Raw genomic sequence first — 21,375 nt, forward strand, 5'->3', positions numbered from 1 at the left:
GCATCCCATACATTTAGGAAATTGGTGTCCTCCTTGTCATTCAATTCAAAGAATTTTTTAATTTCTTCTTTGATCTCCTCATTAGTCCAGTGGACTTCCAGTAGTGTGGGTTTCAATCTCCATGAGGTAGGAGAGTACCTTGCCTTCTTTTTATGGTTTATTTCTAGTTTGATGCCTTCATGGTCAGAAAAGATGGTTGGTATGATTTCAATCTTGGTATATCTGTTGATGTTTGTCTTGTGCCCCAGTATATGATCGATCCTGGAGAATGATCCGTGTGCGCTTGAGAAAAATGTATACTCAGATTTTTTGGGGTTTAGTGTTCTATATTTGTCTGTTAAGCCCAAGCACTCTAGATCCTTATTTAGAGCTTTAGTGTCTTTACTTATTTTTTGTCTTGTTGATCTATCCATTGTTGACAGTGGTGTGTTGAAGTCTCCCACTACGTATGTGTTTTCTCTGATGTCTGTTTTCAGAGATGCCAATAGTTGTCTGATATATTTTGGTGCTCCTTCGTTTGGTGAATATATGTTAATGAGTGTTATTTCTTCTTGAAGTATTGTCCCCTTGATCATAATGTAATGACCACTGGGGTCTCTTTCTATCTTTTTAAGTTTGAAATCTGTTTTATCTGATATGAGTATAGCTGTTCCTGCCTTCTTTTTTGGTCCATTTGCTTGTAGAATTGTTTTCCATCCTTTAACTTTGAGTCTATTTTTATCTTTTGCAGCTAAATGTGTTTCCTGGAGACAGCAAAAGGTTGGGTTTTGTTTCTTAATCCAGCCTGCAACTCTGTGTCTTTTTATTGAAGAGTTTAGTCCATTTACATTTAGAGTTAGTATTGATATGTTAGCATCTGTATTTGCCATTGTGTTTGTCTTTCCTTTGATTTTATTTATTTATTCTTTTAACAACTTTCTTTGGCCTTCTTTTGTTGTTATTCATCCCTCTGAGGTTCTGGCTTTAGGACTCCTTGTAGTATTTTTTGGAGTGGGGGTTTAGTCGTAATAAAATTCCAGAGTTTCTGTTTGTCTGAGAAGGTCCTTATTCTTTCTTCATAGAGGAAGGAGAGTTTTGCGGGATAGAGTTTCTTGGTTGGCATCTGTTTTCTTGGAGTCTTTTGACTATGTCCCTCCACTCTCTCCTTGCCCGTAGTGTTTCTTCAGAGAAGTCTGATGTCAGTCTGATTGGTTTCCCTTTGAATGTTATCTGTTTCTTCCCTCTTGTCAGTTTCATTATTTTTTCCTTGTCTTGGATTCTTGGGAGCTTTACTATTATGTGTCTTGCTGTATTTTTCCTTTCGTCGTGGAAGTTTGGTGTTCTTCTTGCTTCTTGTATATCAATTTTCAGCTCCTTCTTCGCGTTTAGGAAGTTCTCTTCCATTATATCCTTGAATATTTTCTCTGTTCCTACATCTCTCTCCTCTCCTTCCGGGATTCCTATAACTCTTGTATTTCCTTTCCTCATGGAGTCAGATAGTTCCCGAAGTCTTTCTTCGGTCTTTTTCCTTCGTACTTCTCCTTCCTTTTCTGTTTTAGTTCTTTTTATTTCTGTGTCTTCAAGAGTACTTATTCGTTCTTTCATTTCATCTATTCTGCTTTCATTGCTTTTCCCAGAGTTCTTTAGCGTCTCCATTAATTCTTTGATCTCCTGCATTTCTTTTACTTCCCTCTTTAGGGATTCAATTTCATTCTTCTGGTCATTAATTATTTTCCCCTTATTGTTTTCCTTTATGACTTCTGTCAGTTTTTTAATCACAGCAATTTTAAATTCTCTATCTGGAAGGCTCAGAAGTTCTTCCAAGTTACTGTCGTTGCAATCTGGTAGATGGTTTTCTTTTTGCGGTGTGCTTTTTTGCTGAGTAGTTGCTGGGTTGCATGTGGTTTTTCTACTCCCTACTGCCTGTTTTCTAATTTGCCGTATTCCTTGTGACACTGTGTTGCTGGTACTGGACGGCATCTTGGGCGACCTTCCCAGCTCACCTCTGGCTCCTCTGGGGAACTTCTGCTGGGTTCACACAGTCTCCACCAAAGAAGGGTCCCTGCTGCAAATGCCGGTGCCAGGCACGCTCCCCTGCAAGCCCGGTCTGCCCCAGCGGTGGGTGCTGCTCCCTCTGGGCTGGGACTGCAGGCTAGAAGGCGCCCGGCATGGGCAAGCCTCCCAGCTCACCTCTGGCTCCTCTGGGGAACTTCTGCTGGGTTCACACAGTCTCCACCAAAGAAGGGTCCCTGCTGCAAATGCCGGTGCCAGGCACGCTCCCCTGCACGCCCGGTCTGCCCCAGCGGTGGGTGCTGCTCCCCTCTTGGCTGGGACTGCAGGCTAGAAGGCGCCTGGCATGGGCAAGCCTCCCCTCTGTATCAGCCAGGGTTTAAAAGAGACTAAGCTGCATTAGCAAGTGCAATAGGTGGAAAGAAAAATTTAACACTATAGCTATAAAGTTTTACATGAAGACAATTCTGAAGTCAAAATTTTCTACCGTGGGCGAGTGGGAGGAAATGGAAGCTAAAGGAAGCACCAGGTAGAAAAAGAGTATTAGAGCAGATAAGCAGAAGAGAAAACCACTGAAAAACATTATTTGACTTAGAAAAAAAGACACAAATTAGTAATTTGAGGAATGAAAGGGATGACATTTCTACCAACTCCACATAAATAAAAATGTAAGAGAAAACTCTGCACAATTATACTTTGACAAATTAGATAACAGATTAAATAAGCAATTTCCTAGAAAGACACAAATGATCGAAACTGACTCAAGAACAGAAAAATCTTACTAGATCTGAGGCAAGTAAGGAAACAAAGTTGGAATTTTTTTAATTTCCCACCAAAGAAAAATCTAGGCTCCGATGGCTTCACCATACCAAACTGTCTTTCAATTTATACCAATTCCTCACACTATTCCAAAATGTAGAAGAGGAAGGAACACTTCCCAACTCATTCTATAAGTTCATTATTAGCCAATACCAAAACCAGACAAAGACATCAAAAATAACAAGGCTAAGACCAAAATCCCTGATGAACACAGATGTAAAAATCTTCAACAAAATACTAACAAACCAAATGTGGTCACATATAACAAGCATTAAAAAGCATGACCAAGAAGGACATATACCAGGAATGCAAAATTGGTTCAATGTAACAAAAATCAGTGTAATACACTCTTTTAAAAGGATAAAGGACCAACACCCATCAAAATCAATAGATGCTGAAAAACTATCTGAAAAAATCCAGCAATCCTTCATGAAAAATGGAAACAACTTAGGAACACAAGAGAACTTGCTCAAGCTGATAAAGGAAATCTATGAAAATCCAGAGCTAGCATCACATTTAATGGTGAAAAGACTGTTTTCCTTTTAACATCAGGAAAAAACAAGAATGCCCACTGCCATCACATGTATTAAATGGTGTACTGAAGCTAAGGCAATTAGGCAAGAAAATCTAATTTAAAAGCTTCCCCAAAAAAGGGAAAACTAGCTCTAGTTGCAGGTGACATGGATTACTATACAGAAAATCCTAATGAATCCACTAAAAAGCTATTACAGCAAACAAAATTATTCAGCAGGAATGCAAAAGACAAGATCAACATATAAAAGTCAATTTTACATATACATACTATGTACATACTAGCAATAGATAACCCCAAAGTAAAGAAAACATATTTACAATAGCTTCAAAGAAATACTTAAATATATATTTAACAAACAAAACAGTGCAAAACGTAAGTTCTAAAAACTCCCGATCTCCTCCTGCTTCCTGGCACCTTCCGTCTCTAGTAGTGAAGTACTTCTTTAGAGCAAGTCTACTCTCTATCCTGCCTCGATTTGCAATCCTCTATGGACTGTCTCTATCATCATACAAGAATTCTGTGTTATCTTCCATCATTAAATCTGTGCTCCGTTGAGCGCTGCTTCTTCTCTAGTACCAGATATATCCACACGAGTTGTTTTTTGTTTTTTTAAACCTTAGGTAGTATTAAGAATAACCTGCGCTACTTCCTATTTTCAATTTCTCTGCCCTCCAATGCTCACTGGAGCCCACCTCAATCAGGATTTTATCTCTACAAAAATACATTTACTAAGATCACAATCACCCCGACATTGCCAAATCCAATAGAAAGCTGTGAGTCCTCAGAAAGTACTTGCTCACTTAGAAACCCTCCATCTTACCACATTCTAAGTACTAGACCTTAGATTCTCATTCTAAAATGGTAAATGTTCCAAGAGCTCAAACCTCAGACTTCTCTTCTTATGCTACATGCCTTCCATTGATGACCTCGGTAAGTCCTATGGCTTCAAATACACTCCAAAATCTCTATACCTTGATCAAAATTCTCTTGAAATTGACATGAATATTCAAATATTTAATTAATCTTTTCACTCAGATGAAAATACATATCTCAATATACTAAAATCAAAATTTGGTTTTACCAGCACTACACATCCCATACTTACTCCTCCATGGAATTCCCCATGCACAGAAATATTATCTCTATTCTTATTGTTCTTGCTAAAAATTTTGACGATCATCATTGATTCTGTACCTCTCTCTTAAATTCTATATCCAATCCATCAGCAAGTTCCATCAGCCTCAAAAGAACCCTCATCTGTCCACGTTCCACTATCTCCATTGTGACAATATGAACCCGTCACCATTCATCCTCTTTCAGACCCCATACAAAAAAAATTGCATAAAGGCAATAATATTGACTAATTAAAATAAAAAATATTTGTTTGTTACAAAATAGTATTAATTAAAACTGGGGCAGGGAAATACAAAGCAGGTAAGATAAAGCTGGCAAACACTAGCATTCAAAATATACAAGCAACTCTCACAAATTTGTATTTGAGAATAGAAAGAGGGGCAAAAGGCTTACACATATAATTCAATGAGAACACAAAGCCCAAAATTTTGTAAAAATGGTAATTCAGAGCAAAAAGAGAAATTATTTTCCACTAACTGAATTAGGAAAAAACGAAGTCTAGCTGTCAAGTGATGGTGCCTAGTTACTTTTGTTAGACACTATTGATGAGTATGTTATTTCAGACAAGCTTGGAAAATAATTTAGCATCATCTGGTAAAACTGATAACCCACATATATCTTTACACAGAGAAATACTTGCACATGTGCACCACAGACATTTTTTAACAATGTTCATTCTAATAAAATCTGTTTTAGTAAAAACTAAAGAAAACAAATGTCCATCAACTACAAATAGGTGAATTATTACATAGAAAGCAGAATAACTGAACTATAGCTATCCAAGTTCAATTGAAAACATTTCCCAAAATATAGCATGCAACATGTCACAATAGATGCAAGATCTAAGTTAAAAGTCATACAGACATGTTAATAGTTCAACTAAAAGAAAATGGGGGGAAATCACACAACTATAATAAACATGTTACAAAACTGAGAAGAAAACCAAGGAAGAATAAAATTCAGGGTAATGTTTACCTGTCTAGGGAAGAATAAATAAGACCAGAGAAAGGCACACAGGTACTAACTAACCCTTTGCACTCCGCTGTCCCCTCTCAGGGGACATCGGAATTCTAGCATGTCACTCGGATGTCCCCTCTCAGGGGACATTGCAATTTATTAGTGATTACGGGGAATTGAGATTATTTCAACGCAACTTTTTGAGACATGCATGTTTCCCTGAAGTTTTATCTTGAAATGGCACAAGAAATTAAATAAAAATATCGTAAAATGGTTCGGAGTGCAAAGGGCTAATAATAATGATCTGTTTATTAGAGCAGGTGGTGGATATGGGTCTGTTAAAAGTTCTCTGCATGTTTTCACTATTTTTAAGATGAAAATATCTAGAATGTGTACTCTTGGACTCTCATATTGACTACTCAAAACTTATTTTCAAAAGAAGAAAACATCCTTATTTGAGATGTCATTATGGCAGGAGCAGTAAATTCCAAAATTTACCAATTGAAAGCATCAGCTTTCAGGGGTCTTACTAAGCATAAGGCTCATGAAAAGGGTCATAAGTGTAAATAACTCACTTGTTGAATCTTCTATTCTCTACCCCTCATTCCACTATCTGGTATAAATATATAAAAAAGATGCTAATGGTAAAAGGTATACATTCCAAGCTATTTCCATGAAAAGAAACATTTGTTCAAAAACATGCAATGAATCCTCAATTAGATCATCTTCTCTAAAATCCAAAGCTATCAAAATATGACATAACTATTGACCAAGTCAGTTAGTTGCCCCAAAATACAGCTATCTGGTAAATTTATGATATGAGACAATATTCCCAAATTATCAAATATACTGTCTCCTTGGGAATTAGCCTAATAAGGCCTGAATGAAGCTTAACAGCTCAGCAGCACAGTGATTATGTACCTCTCAGGCTAATCTATCAAAGCGTGTCCCCACATGGAAATCATCGTAGAAACAAATCATACAATGTGAAGTAATTAACCCACCTCTACTGTATACTTTTAAAAGCAAAACTGAACAATACATATCATCCATCCATGCAGCAGGTGCTAACATGCATTCCCCCTCAGGCATCTGCATTCAAGCTAATTATGACAAGGTATACCAGAAACTCTCCAACCAAACAATTATAATTTCAGTTAGCTGAGTTTTACTGAAACATTATTTGATAAATGTTTACAGAATCATGTCTTCAAAAGTAATCATTGGCAATTGAGATTTTAAATAACTCACATTTTTATAATATGTCCAATATCCTATTTTGAAAAAAAAATCAAATTAAGAATCGATACAGTATGGAAATATAGGTATTATAGAAAAACTTCTGTCATTCCAAAGAAGAAATGCAGCAAAAAATGAGAAAATCTCCATTTTACATACTAAATCTTGATTCCTGAAAACTTAGGTAGCACCATTTACTTTCAAACTAATATACTCAAATATACTTGGATATGGAATAAACTATATTTCATTTTTACCTCTAGATATACTAATCTTTCCTTGATCTATCCACTTATCCAATAATACTTATAGGTAATTCATAGATTATATACATGAGTAGGTCATTTTCACTAAGCAAAACAATAGTTTTTCACAAAACGACATTTTTCACACAAATATATAACATCAGTAACAGATCAAATTTCACTTCATTCCATAGCTATTCATTCCAAGGAATCATCATTGATTGCCTGAAGCATTTAAAACTTTGTCAAAGTAAGTCTAAGCTGTCCCATTAAATCAAAACTTATTGCTTTCTCACAAATAAAGCTACTTCTTTAGACCTAGAACTAACTCAAGACAAAAGTTTCTCTCCACAGGATCCCAAGAACAAGGTAGGTTTCATTACTAGACTTCCACCCAGGACTAAACCGACTTGCAGTGCCCTTCATCACCATCAGAACTGTCCAACAGAAATGAAGTATAAGTGATTATTAGCCATGGTCAGTCCACGTAACATCGAATTTCCAAATGCAGAGCCAAATAATTGCAAAGTGTTTTTCCATACCCAGAATATATTGCATAAAGTTGTAAAAGTGGGTAATAGAAGTGAATATTTTTTTTCCTGATACACACATACTGTAATAGAATTTTCAAAATGCTATTAATCATGGCTAAATATAGTCATGCAGCAGAAACCAGAGATTACACACACACACACCCCAAATCAAAGTTTCTAGTTATTATATAAATGCCACTGTTACCCTTTAGAAGATGACTCAAAGATTTTCTAACAACTAGTTTAAAAATGTTAAATGAAGAAATATATATTCCTCCTACACAAGAAATGTCTATATAAACCTTTGATTTTAAGTTTTCTATGACATTCTACCATGACAAAAGTTTAACTTCAAAAAAAATACAGAATATCTAGAGCCATTTTTAAACTGACATTACTCACTAAAATTATAAATACAATTATTCACCTTATTAAGAAAAGGAATAAGGATAAATCCATATGTATGCAATTATGATTAATTATGTCCTACTTGAAGCTTGTTATCAGCAACATCAGTGGTTCTCACAGATAGATAGGGGATGAAGAGAGGAGCTGTCCACCTGGTAGCACACCAAGACAGTCCCCAAGAGCAAAAACTGTTTTACAGAAAATATCACTCTGTTGAGAAACTGTGCCACATCAATACCCAAATATAAAAGGAACTTTTAAGTCTGGAGCCTACTCTCAGATGCAAAAAAAAAAAAAAAAAGCTATTGCTTTAAATAGACAGAAGAAGTTTTTGTAGGGTCTTGTTTTAAGAAACAAGCAATAAGGGCCTCCCCGGTGGCGCAGTGGTTGGGCGCTGGGTTGCGAAGCTGCCCGCATCCTCTGCAGCGCCGGTTCGATCCCCGGCTGCTCCCCGGCCACCGGAGGAGGGTCCCACATGGCGCGCAGACCTCTCCTGCCGCCCGCTGCTCCCCTCAGCAGTGTACTTCAGTCTGCCTGCTCTGCTCCCCGCTCTGGCTCTGGTGAATTCTCTCACCCTCCCACGCTTCTGACTGTACCCAGTGCTTGTATAAATAAATAAATAAAATCTTAAAAGAAAAAAAAAAAAAGATGGTACTGACCATTTAAAAAAAAAAGAAAGAAACAAGCAATAAGAAGTACCATGACCCAGTGCTGAAGGGTAAGTATGAAGAGCTGTAGCAAGCAAGTTAGTGTCTGGGCTGTAATCTCAGAGAACCTTGGAAGGATGGGGGGTGGGGAGAGAGAAGGGGAAGAGTGAGGAGCTCATACTTCAAGAGAATATATAATGAAGTCTATTGTCAGGGAAAGGAAGAAAAAAAACACTAAAAGCACACAAAACACATGTGTCTTGTTACCTCATGACTCCTGTATCATGTAATCAGTCAAATCCAATCACTGGACAGTTTAACAAACTCTATTTTCCTCTCCATTTCACTGCTGAGATGGGTCCACATTATTACTTAGATGGAGCATTACTGCAATTTCCAAACTCATTTCACTTCCCTCAAACTCTTTCTGTAATCCATCTCATGGAGATAGTCATCATTTTAATATTCAAATCGGATCATCTTTTTCCCTATTAAAATTCAAAGACTGTCTCTTAAGAGAAATTGAAGGGGAAAAAAATCAGAAAAGATTAATGAATTCAGACTTACTACATATGATCGCACAGATACTGGAAAAGGCAAATTTAAGTGGTTCTGTTCAATTGAAAGTTGACAATAAAAGGTCTGGAATTCAGGAGAAAGCAGTCTGGGCATGAGATAGAGATTTGTGAGATAGTATGTCTGTCAGAATTAAAATGTGTACATGCAAATCACTGTGCTAAGCGAAGTTAGTCTCAAAATTCCATGTTGCAAGATTCCATTTATAAAGTAAACAATAAAAGAAAAATACAGGAACCGAGAATTCATCAGTGGCTGCCAGGGATCAGGAGTGGAAGAGTCTAAACACAAAGGGGGGCCTCCCCTGGTGGCGCAGCGGTTGAGCGCTGGGCTGCAAAGCTGCCCGCAGCCTCTGCAGCCTCTGCAGCACAGGTTTGATGCCTGGCTGCCGGCAAGGGTCCCACATGGCGCGACACACCTCTCCTATGGCACCCACTGCTCCCCTAAGCAGTGTATTTCGTCAATCTGCCTGTTCTGTTCCCCGCTCTGGTGGATTCTCTCACCCTCCCATGCTTCTGACTGTACCAGTGCTTGTATAAATAAATAAATAAATAAATCTTTAAAAAAAATAATAAATAAACACAAAGGAACAGAAGAAAGAATTCCTTGGAGTATTAGGACAGTTTTGTATTCTACTATGGTGATGATTACAAGAATCTACAGACTATTCCCAGAAAAGTGATTACAAGAATCTACAGACTATATTCCCAGAAAAGTGAATTTTACTGTTTGTACTTTTTATTTTTTAATACAAAAATTAAACAATGTGGGCATGATTGCAACTGTGCACAAGTAATCTCAGCGATTACTGAAGTAAAAGGAAACACATTTGAAGGATGGGAAGAGGTACCTGAAAAGGGAATAGCCAAAAAGGTAAGAGTAGGGTCATAGAAACCAAGGTAGATTCCAAGAAGGATAAGCTTGTTAACTCTTGTCAAATTTAACAAGGACATATTTGGCACACAGTGGTATACTGCAATACAACTGTGTTAATGTCCTAGAGTTAGCACAAACTCCATGGTTCATAAGAAGACTGCCTTGATTTCAGGTACCAGTCCAGTCCCTAGGTCACTCATACTTCTGACCAACTGGCTACAAACCTCTGAGGTTTCCACAAGCCCCAATCAAGTTCAATATTTTACTACAATAATGCAAACAATTGAAGAAGATAAATGCACTATGACTATATTTTTTTACAACTGATACAAGTCAGTCAAATGAAGAAACAAAAAATGTGAGATCTGGTAAAGTGTAGAAAACAAAGCCTCTGTGGCACCCTTTCTCCATGAAGTCAAGGAGCACCCTGCTTCAGCACATCACCAAATTCACCAACTAGGTAGTTCCCCTGACCTTCAGTGTCCAGAGACTTTATTGGGATTGCAGTATGTAGGAATGATTTACTGAATCATTGGTTATGTGAATGATCTCAGTCTCCAGCCCCATGTCTCTCCTCCCAAATATTGGACTAGTTCAAAGTTCCAATCATCTATCACACCATTGGCTTGGTGGTTTGCACCCATCCAGAGTCATCTTATCTCATCAGCATAAACTCAGGAGTCATTTAGGGGGTTCAGGAAAAGCAAAGACCCTACTATTACAGAGAAAATTTCAAGGATTTCAATCATCCCTGCAAGGACAATCATCCAAGGACAAAGAGCAGTCAAATTATTATACAATACTAAAAATGTACATTTACTTTTTGGATTACTAAATCACAGGTGATTCTGGACAGAGTAGTCAGAGGGGAGAAAAGAGGCAGATTGCTATGTACAGAGGAATAAATTGGAGGTGAGGAAATGGAAGCAATAAATGGGACTTATTACTATGAAAATCTGATGAGGAAAAAGATAACATGACCATACATGCAAGAACAGAGAGGTGAATAAAGAAAGAGATGCAAGAAACTAAGGAAATGTCTTCCCTCCTGAACAAATTTTGAGGATGTTGCTTTGCTGATGTAAGGTCAGTTTCACTTCATGCTGCTACCAGCAGTTTTAGAGTACAATAACAGTTCATTAGTCCTTCTAAAAATGACTCCACATTTTTTGGGCTGTTCAATGCTTCAATTTATTTTACTCCTTCTCACATTACCCCTATAACAATGTTCTTGTTACTACTTGTACATCTCTTAAAACTATGCAGAAATATAAGAACTTTCTCACTTGTTAAAACTAAAGGCTATTGTTAACCCAAAGCACCTTCTTCCGTCTTAATTGTATTTTAACCATCATATTTCATTATTCCTATGGCGTTTTCTGGGAAGACATATTTTTAACTTGAAAATTACTTTAATCCATAGGAAAAAAATTTGATTCAAGATTAAAATACTTTCAAAAGGCACACTTCTAAAAATAAGCTGTTTGTAAAAATTTCTCCTGGCTTTCTCGATTTCTTCAAATGCAAGTGCTTTTTCAAAACATCCAGCATGTCAATTGTCAAAAAATAGAAGTCTTTTCATCTTTAAAGATTAAGTATTCCTAAATTTGGACATTTTAGTCTCCTGAGGTAATTTAGCTTTATCAATCTGAGTTTCTTTAACCTAAAAGTTTAAGTTAAAATACCATTTTTTTTAACATATATCAAAGACACAGGAGGCTGTCACAGTGTCTAACTTATCTTAGGAAAATATTTATCTAAAAAGGAACTTTCAGTAGAGCTTGAAAATTAAGAGCTATGAAAACAAAAAGAATTATTTAACAGGTTAAGTCTTTATATAACAGCTTTTAAGAGAACATAGGAAAAGTTCAAAGTAACAATAGAAAAAAAATTGTGAAGTAGCACAGGTTAAGCTACTTTTGTTCAGTGCAGCCTTTTGCAATTTATTTGCCACAGGTTAAAGAGATGCTAATACTTCCACCAATAAAAGAATTTCATTTTCTAGTACAAGTCTCAGTTAGAATTTACAATATTGTAAGTAAGAGTATGCAGGAAGCAGTGCCTTATTTCCTAAAGCTACTCAGTCAACTCAAGAGAAGTTATAGTTAGTCAAAAATACTACTGTCTCCATGGATAAGTATGAATTCTTTAGAGAAGACCATTCCAGATTAGTTGAATGTAGTCTTCCATTGCTTTTAAGTTTTTCACAATTCTCAGAAATTAAAAGAAAAATCACCCATCTATGAAAGTTTAAGTAGGTTGTTTTCCAGTGACGCCATGCCCCCTTCCAGAGAGGAAAAAGTTACATATTTGTAAATTCACTTTAACATTCCTTTACTCTACATAACTTTGTGTTTCTTAAGCTTGTAATCCTCATTAATAAGTAAAAACCTTAACATAGGCTCACATATACTTTCTTGAAAATTATACCTTAACACTATGAAAAACAAGTAATATTTTTAAAAGGTACCATATTTTTGAAGCTTACTTCAAAGTAAGTCATAAAGTTTTTGCTTGAAAATAGTTTCTTAAAGTAATCAGAATGATTTGCAGATTCATTAAAATAAAGTGTTGTGTATGATGCATAATGTGATTGAACCTTCTAAACTGTGTTCTGATTAACTAACAAAAAATAGATAGTCTGAAAGGAATTCCAAGAAATCTGCAAACCACTGCTATACATTTTAATGTTTTTATATTAAGTCACCTGTTAAAAAGTTACATTCTCAGCATATTAATTAGAGCAAGATAAAAGACCTCTTCTGCCTTTAAAGCAAAGAATCACTTTATGGACAACCTCTTGTGAATCATCTCTTTAACACTCAACAAAAAAAAAAACCTACAAAAATGTGTTAATTTTACAGTGAACTTGAGCAATATTTTTCAAACAGGCAACAAAGGCAGAGCCATAATTTCATGCACATTTAATATGCATTAGAATTTCCAACTATCTGTCCAAATTATTTACTGTTCCCTAGCAGTTTTCTGAAATTTGTAAATTTTTATTCTAATTCCTAAAAGTTACAAACTCTGCTCTATTTTTCCTCCTGACCGCCATGTAAGTGATCACTGAGGTGCCTAGAGGAGAGGAACAGAACACAGAAAAGGCACAAGAGCTATGACAAGTTTATGATCATTAATGTTCCTGGACCACAATGTCCACTGCATTAAAATATCATGCAGAATTCACATTTAAAGTGTTTTATTTGATTTATGGAATTAGTATACAAGTATAATTTTAAAATAATTTCAAGTTATAGAAGAGCTGAAATTAGGGGCAATTTCCTTACAAAGAAAACACAGTACATCATCAAGATGAGCCAGAGATGAGGTTCTTTGCTTCATTCCCAAGAGGAAGATCCAACGTTCAGTTAAAGGGATGCTCAGGCTTTCAGCTAAAACATCTAACAAGAGAAAGGGAAGGTCATTATATAATAACTAATCAACCCTATCCATCAGGAAGACATAACACTTATTTATATGTATATGTGTGTATGTGTATACATGCATCAAACAGAGGTAAGACAAAAATACGTAAATATAAATAAACTATTAACAAACTTTAATACAGACATTGACAGAAATACAAGCAGTAGTGGGCCTCCCCAGTGGCGCAGCGGGTTGAGCACAGAGCTGTGAAGCTGTCCGCAGCCTCTGCAATGCGGGTTCGATTTCTGGCCAGCCAGGGAGATTCCCACATGGCACAGCACACCTCTCCTGACTCGCCCCCTGCTCCCCTCAGCAATGTCTTCGGTCCATTTGCCTGTTCTGCTCCCCGCTCTATCTCTGGTGAATTCTCTCACCCTCCCACACCTCTGAGCTGTAACCCAGTTCTTGTATAAATAAATAAATCTTAAAAAAAAAAAAAGAAAAAAAATGCAAGCAGTAGTAGGGAACTTCAACTCCCTACTTACATCAATGGGCAGATCAACCCGACATAAAATCAACAAGGAAACTACCTTAAACACGTAATTAGACCAGATGGGTTTAATTGACATTCACAGGGTCCTGAATGCAAAAAAACAAAAAAGAGGGAAAATAAAGCAAAAAAAAAAAAAAAAAGAGTACACATTGCTCTCAAGTGCATACAGAACATTCTCAGGATAACTCACATACATATTTGGGTCACAAAACAAACAAATAAATTCATGAAATTCATGAGGATTGAAAAATCACATATATTCTCAGATCACAATGCTATCAAACTAGAAATCAACAACAAAAATAAAAGAGGGAGAACCTCAACTATGTGGAGACTAAACAACCTACTAGTAAATGACTAATGGAGTAACAAGGATATGAAAACAGAAATTAAAAAATACCTCAAATCAAAAAAATATACAAGCTGCCAGAACTTTATGGGATGCAGGAAAAGTAATGTCAAAAAGTATACAGCAATACAGATCAACATCAAGACAAGATCAAGAAAGATCTCCATAAATAATCTAACTCTCCATCTTTAAGAACTAGAAAAACAAACGAAGCCAAATGTCACTAAGAGGAAGGAAATAATAAAAGTTTGAACAAAAATTAAATAGAAATGATAAAGTGCAAGAAAATCAATAAAAACAAAAGCTGGTACTTCTAAAAGAAAATAGTGAAGCCTCTAGCTTGGTTTACTAAGGAAAAAAAAGGGAGAAAAGTCTAATGTGAAGAAGTTACAACAGACATCTCAGAATTACGGAGCATCGTTAAGAGACCCCAAAGCAATCCTGACAAAGAAAATCAGAGGTATCACTCTTTCAGATTTCAAACTATACTCCAGAACAATAGTAATTAATCAAAACAGAATGGCATTGCAATCAAAATAGACACATATCAATGGAACAGTACTGAGAGACCAGAATTTAACTGTCCATATAAGTGTGGGATTATCTCTGACAAAGGTGTCACGATTATACAATGGAGAAAGGAATGCCATATGCGAAAGAATGGAAACTAGACCACTATCTTACACCCTACACAAAAATTAACTCATATTGGATTAAGACTAGGATGTAAGACCTGAGAGCATCAAAAATATATAAAGAAAATATAGGCAAAATACTCCACAACCTATTCTCAACAAAATGGGACATGAACAATATGGGCAAGTGCTCCAGTCACCACTGTAACCCCAGTCCCTGCTGCAGGCCCAGCCCCAGCTCCAGGCTCAGCCCCAGCCTCCATGGCAGTAGTAGCTACACAGCAGCTCCTGTCCAGGTCCAGACCTCTGCACTGGCCCGAACACAGACTCCTGACGCAGTAGCTGCTTGTCCTATTCTTCCAGGGCCCTTTCTCAACAGTGGCATGGACCAGATAGTAACAAGTAGGGCGCTACCCAAGTCATCAGGCCATTGCTGGGAACTGTTGACAAGCACTCAGTGGAGGTCACAAACTGCTTCTCGGTGCTGAACAAGACAGAAAGTGTGATGGCTGTTGACATGGAATTTGCTAAGAACATGTATGAACTGCACAAGAAAGTCTCCAAATAAGCTCATGCTGGACTGGTACGCTATAGACCATGACATCACAGAGCACTCTGTGTTAATATATGAGTGCTACAGCTGAAGCCTCTAACCCCACTCACCTCCCTGTGGGCAGAGTCTCTAGAATAGCCATGTGAGCATCAAGACCTAGATCAGCACTTTTTACATGAACATGAAGATATGATCAGCACTTTAATGTGTGTCCCTGGGAGGACCATGAGGGTGATGGTCACCTCTGATGGTGAAACGTGTGTTATGACACTGAATGTATTTAACTGAGCATAAAGACATGTTTTAGCCACACCCATGTGACTGGACTCTCAAGTGACTTGCAGCAAGTAGGAGGAGCTCAGGCTCACATTCAGCATGCCCTAAGCGCAGTACTGCAATATGCAGAGGATGGACCATCTGGAGTCCTGCAGACAACACCCTGGGTCACTTCTTGATAAGTCTGGTTAGCCAAGTACCTAAAGTAGTTCCTAATGACTTCAAGGCCAAGCTCATGAGTGACATCAGTGACCTGCTTATAGTGACCTACATGGCCAATCTCACGCAATCCCATATAACCCTCAATGAAAACTTGTAAAGCCGTGAATAGTTCCCAAAAGCATTCCTGTCACTCTAAGCCCCAACACTAGGACTCAGAATGGAATGAAGCTGAATGGTTTCTTTTTGGTTTAAAACACACTGAGTCAGTCAACTGCCTATGACTCTAAAACATATGCTATCTTTTATTTAAAAAAAAAAAAACACTCTATGACATTGGCTTCTGTGATGTCTTTGGAGACTCGACTACAAAGCAAGTGAAAAAAAGTTAAAATTAACAAATGAACTACATCAAACTGAACACCTTCTACACGGAGAAAGAAACAATCACAAAAAAACAGAATACACCCTACTGAAATGGAAGAAAATATTTGCACATCATACATCTGGCAAGGGAGGGACTCCTATCCAATAGCTACAAAAATCTCATAGGACTCAGCGAGAAAACAACCCAATCAAAAATAAATAAATAAATAAGCAGAAGCATTAAATAGGCATTTCTCCAAAGGCATACGGATGGTCAAATGGCACATGAAAAAGTGCTCATCAACACAGATCAGGTTAAAGCAAATCCCAACCATAATGAAATATCACCTCACACCTAAGAGAATGGCCCATTTCAAGAAGAATGGAAACAACAAGTGTTGGCAAGGATGTGGAGAACTAGGAATCCTCTTATACAGTTGCTGGGAGCATAGACTGGTCAGCCCCTATGTTGAGGTTTCTAAAATTATTAAACATAGATCCATAGCATGATCCTGAAATTGTACTGTGTATAATTGAAATTGTCGGTGTATAATTGACACCAACTCGAAGAATACAAAAACACTAATGTGACGGGATATATGCACTCCTATGTTCACTGCAGTACTATTCACAATCACCCACAATGGTATACTAATTAGCTATTTAAACAACATAGACAGAACTAGAGAGGATTAAGCTAAGTGAAACAAGTATATGAAGGAAATACTGGGTGTCCTCACTCATGTGGCATATTAAGAATACCACAAAGGAACAGACAAAACTAAACCAAAACAAACCCAAGAAATCTGACTTTAGAACTGAGATGACCAGAGAAGCAGGGATGGTGGTGGAGAGCAAAAGCAGGGAGGGGGGCGGGGCAAAGGAAAAGGTGGAGAATTTTTGGTTCTTTGCTCCTGGAAATGTTTCATATTGTGGTGACACCCATCTGAAGAGGTGTAAGTCTATACTCCTAAATGACAATGTTACCTTCGTAAAAGAAATATTAATAAGAAAAAACTAAAATTCAAAAACACTTCATTAAAGACAAATCAGACTATCTTTCCAAAACGGATATTCTGTTACTTCCTACCACCAGTTATGAAGGCTTAAGTAAGTGACTCCTTCCATTGGTCTGCAATGTGTGGAGGAAACTATTACTTAGATAATTCATCTTAAAATGCAATTTTTTTAATTATAGCATTATTCTAAAGACCATGTATATTTCCAATCCTAAAAATAACCTTAAAAATATTAGCACCTGGGCCTCCCCTGGTGGCGCAGCGGTTGAGCGCTGGGCTGCGAAGCTGCCCGCAGGGCCTGTTTGATCCCAGGCCACCAGCGAGGGTCCCACATGGTGCAGCAGACCTCTCCTGCAGCACCCGCTGCTACCCTCAGCAGTGTTTCGTCAGTCTGCCTGTTCTGTTCCCTGCTCTGGCTCTGGTGGATTCTCTCCCCCTCCCCCTCCCGCGCTTCTGACTGTACCCAGCGCTTGTATAAATAAATAAATAAATCTTTTTAAAAAAATTTAAAAAAAATATTAGCACCTGCATTTTATAAATAAGGAATATGGGCTCAAAGAGTTGAAAAATTTGAACACATTACATATAACACTAGCAAAACTAAGAATAGTTTATCTCTAGACTTTTTACTTTTATACTAAACCAAATATATGCAATGTATTTTTCACATTGTCTAAAATTTAGACTACAAATTTAAATTTATTATCTAGTACCTTATATTGCCAGGTAATTTTTTTATAAATAAGATAAAAAAGAAAGATGCTTCAGAGATTATAATAAGTCTTATGCTATCCTGTGTTAATTTTGATGAAATAATGAAAACAGAATTCTCTGTCATCTTATGATTTACTTCAAGAAGTGTGAAATTTTTGCCTGGCTCTTTATTCTAGAAAATAAACCTCTGAAAATTCAAAAGACAAAATGTAAATACAATGAATCATTAATGTGAATACAATGAGTCATTATTTGTTAATTTTATGTACCTTAGACTTTTGAAAGATTTCTTAGATTTTTTAGATAACAGTTAATTAAGGTGATTCCTATCCATACTCTAAAGACTAACACATTTTTCTTCATATAGCTCACATGCCATTATGATAAATGACTATAGGCAAAGAAATTCCAGAACAGTCTCAGTCTATAAACAATCAACTTCCTAAAACAAATTACCATGACATAGCTAGATGATCATGCCTAATAAATAGCTTGACAGGCATAATTCTATCAAAAATCAGCAAGTGAACCAATCACATTATAGTGCTTATCCCTTTTATCCATCTAGGAAGTAGCAATATTCTTACTTACCCCATGTTTCTGAGCAGCTCTGACAACATCAAGGAGAACATCTTCCTCAACAAATGGTCTCACAGCATCGTGGATAATCACAACTTCTGGCTTACAGAGCTTGGAGCTGGGCTGATCCTCGGCCAGTGCTTTTAGTCCATTAAAAATTGACCTGTGGCGAGTCACTCCAGCTTCCACTACTGAGATGCGTTTATGCTGGTACTTCTGAATAATAGTATTCATTGCTTCCATATTCTCTCTAGTTACTGCCACGACAATGTCCTTTATCCAACATACTCTAAAAGTAAAGTATGCATACATTTCATATAAATTGATTCTTAAACTGAAGTTAAGCTAATAACAAAAGTGAGTATCTAATAAGTACTATATATCTTCATAAAGATTAAAAACAAAATTAATAACAAAGTCAGTTTTATTTATTTATATTAAATCTAGTAGAAAGAGTTAAAAAAATTAATCTGGGTATTTCATACTACAAACAGACACATGGAATTTCACAGTATACAGTGTGAAATTACTGTATATAATGAAAAATATATTGGGAGTTTAGACATACCTATAGACCAAAGATTTCTGACAGAAGTTGAATGTGAAGAGAATATCAGTAGATTGAAAGAAAATGTGACAGGATAATGCTTTTACATTGCTTTTTGAATTATTTTTCAATAGCAACAGTTCAAAGCATTTTTGACTTCCAAATGTGTGCTCTTTCAAGGTAGTTATTAATTGGCAACAAAGTTGGACAACTAATCTAAGTAAACTTTGTCAACATCAAGGTGGAATACGATAGCTTAAACGGGGACACTAAATTTCTATAAATATGAATCAAGCTCAAAATTGACAAACTCATTTAATGAAATTTAAAGCAAACGGAATTAATCTTTCAAAGCACACACCAAAAAAGATCAAGCTTTTTTTTTTCTGTTGTATCTAAGACTTTTTCTTAAAGATCTACTGGTGAACTCAACTATCAGAAGTACACAGAATTGAATGATGTCTGCATTAAGGAAATTTGGCAGACTTCTCTTAAACACCAGTGCTAACATCAGCTAATGTCAATACAGATTCAGTGTTGTACTGTAAACAGGCTCAAACCAGGAAAACTTTCCCTGAAGTCACTTTAACATTCACTGGAATTATTAGCCTGTGAGATCCTCTATATTCACTGCTAGGCAGCTAAGCCTAAGAGATAGAAAAGGGGTCTAAAAATTACTAAGCAATGCTTCATTGATTTACTCAGTAATTAACAATATCCTACTTTCTGTTATTGAACAAACTATTCCTATAACAGAAAATCTCATTCTGCCTGTGGTTACGATGCCACACTTCAAAACCAAAAGGTACTCTGTGGATATAGTGGCTCTTCCTTTTAAGTTCATTCCTTTAGCTAATGTGTATTCAACAGAGAATAAATAATTAGTATTGCGTATACAATGGAAATAGTCACTGCTTTCAAGAGTTTAGAGATGAAGCCAGTAAGAACACCAATAAATAACTGCAAGTTGTGATCAAGTGAAGAAGTGCAGGTTCCAGAACCCCAGGCAAGTTGAGTATCTGACCAGCACACAGAAGGCCAATATCATGCTCCCTAAAGAAACAGAGTTGCTTCCATGCAAATGGCAAACATTGGGAAAATAGGAACAGGGATTTAGAGGGAGAAGGAGGGGGCTTGTGTAAACAGAATCCATGGCCTGGTGATGAGGGGTAGGAGGAAGTAGTGGGAGTTCAGAGAGCAAGGGGAAATAGAGCCCATAAACAAGCTGGAAGTTCAACCAAGGGCTAGCTAGACAAGACCATGGGTACCTCCCTGGGGTTTTAGTCCATAATCCTACAAAGGAAGCCATGGAAAATCTTCATATGAGAGGGCATTTACACTGGGAAAAAAAAAACACTCTCTTTCCCCAATATTCTAAGCACTATTTTATGACAAGATGGGAACTGAGGTAGAACAGAATAGCACCCAAAAGACATTCACTTCCTAATTCCCAAAGCTTATGAACGTTACCTTACATGCCAAAAGGAACTCTGCAGATGTGATTAAGTTAAGGATTTTGAGATGGGAAGATCATCCATGATTATCTGGGTGGATCCAATATAATCATGACCTTTGATGTGAAATTGAAACAGGAGAATCAAAATATAACAATAAAAGCAGAGGTCAGGGTGATACAGGACTTCAAGTCCAAGAAGCAGGGAACCTCCAGAACATGGAAATGACAAAGAAATGGATGGTCTCCCATCTCCAGAAGGAATACAGCAATGTCAACACCTTAATTTTAGCCCAGTGAAACTGATTTTGGACTTCTGATCTATGGAAGATGTAAGATACTAAACTTGTATTGCTCAGTTCATGGAATATTTTAACAACAGCAATAAGGAAGCAATTTAAGGGCATAAATGTTAACCTGATTGCAAGAAAGAAAATAGGATGGAGACAAAGAATGCAGTAAGGCAGGGTAGGAGGCTGCTGCAAGAGTCTAGGCAAGATGATGAAGACAGCCTGACTAACAGATGGAGCTTGCAGATGGGAATTTAAGAGATAAAGTAGAGGTATTAAGCTACAGGTGTCAGTAAGAAAGACTGACAAAATAAATATCCCATAAAATGGCTAACATCAATTAAGTATTTATTATGTTTAAGTATCATCCATATTCTAATTTATGTAATCCTCACAACACTATACTGTCTCTCATAATATGGGAAACTTAGGTGATACAGAGCTACATTACACTGTATTTTTACCATCTTATGCCAAAATACTTGAAGCAGGAAAAACATTGTTACAAATACAACATTCCATTTCATCTTCTAGAATATAGACTCCATGGTAACA

At 36.8% G+C, this 21,375-nt stretch overlaps 1 protein-coding gene across 1 annotated transcript in view; it reads right to left on the reverse strand.

The window, feature by feature from the left end:
- CRPPA (CDP-L-ribitol pyrophosphorylase A) overlaps positions 1-21,375 on the reverse strand; it is a 268,036-nt gene that overhangs the window by 237,415 nt on the left and 9,246 nt on the right. Inside the window, 1 exon segment of the mRNA XM_054692405.1 lies at positions 18,543-18,819. Coding sequence (XP_054548380.1) covers positions 18,543-18,819 — 277 coding nt within the window.

This window comes from Talpa occidentalis, unplaced genomic scaffold (genome assembly GCF_014898055.3).
Source record: "Talpa occidentalis isolate TD23 unplaced genomic scaffold, MPIMG_talOcc4v2.1, whole genome shotgun sequence".
NCBI classification, from domain to species: Eukaryota; Metazoa; Chordata; class Mammalia; order Eulipotyphla; family Talpidae; genus Talpa; species Talpa occidentalis.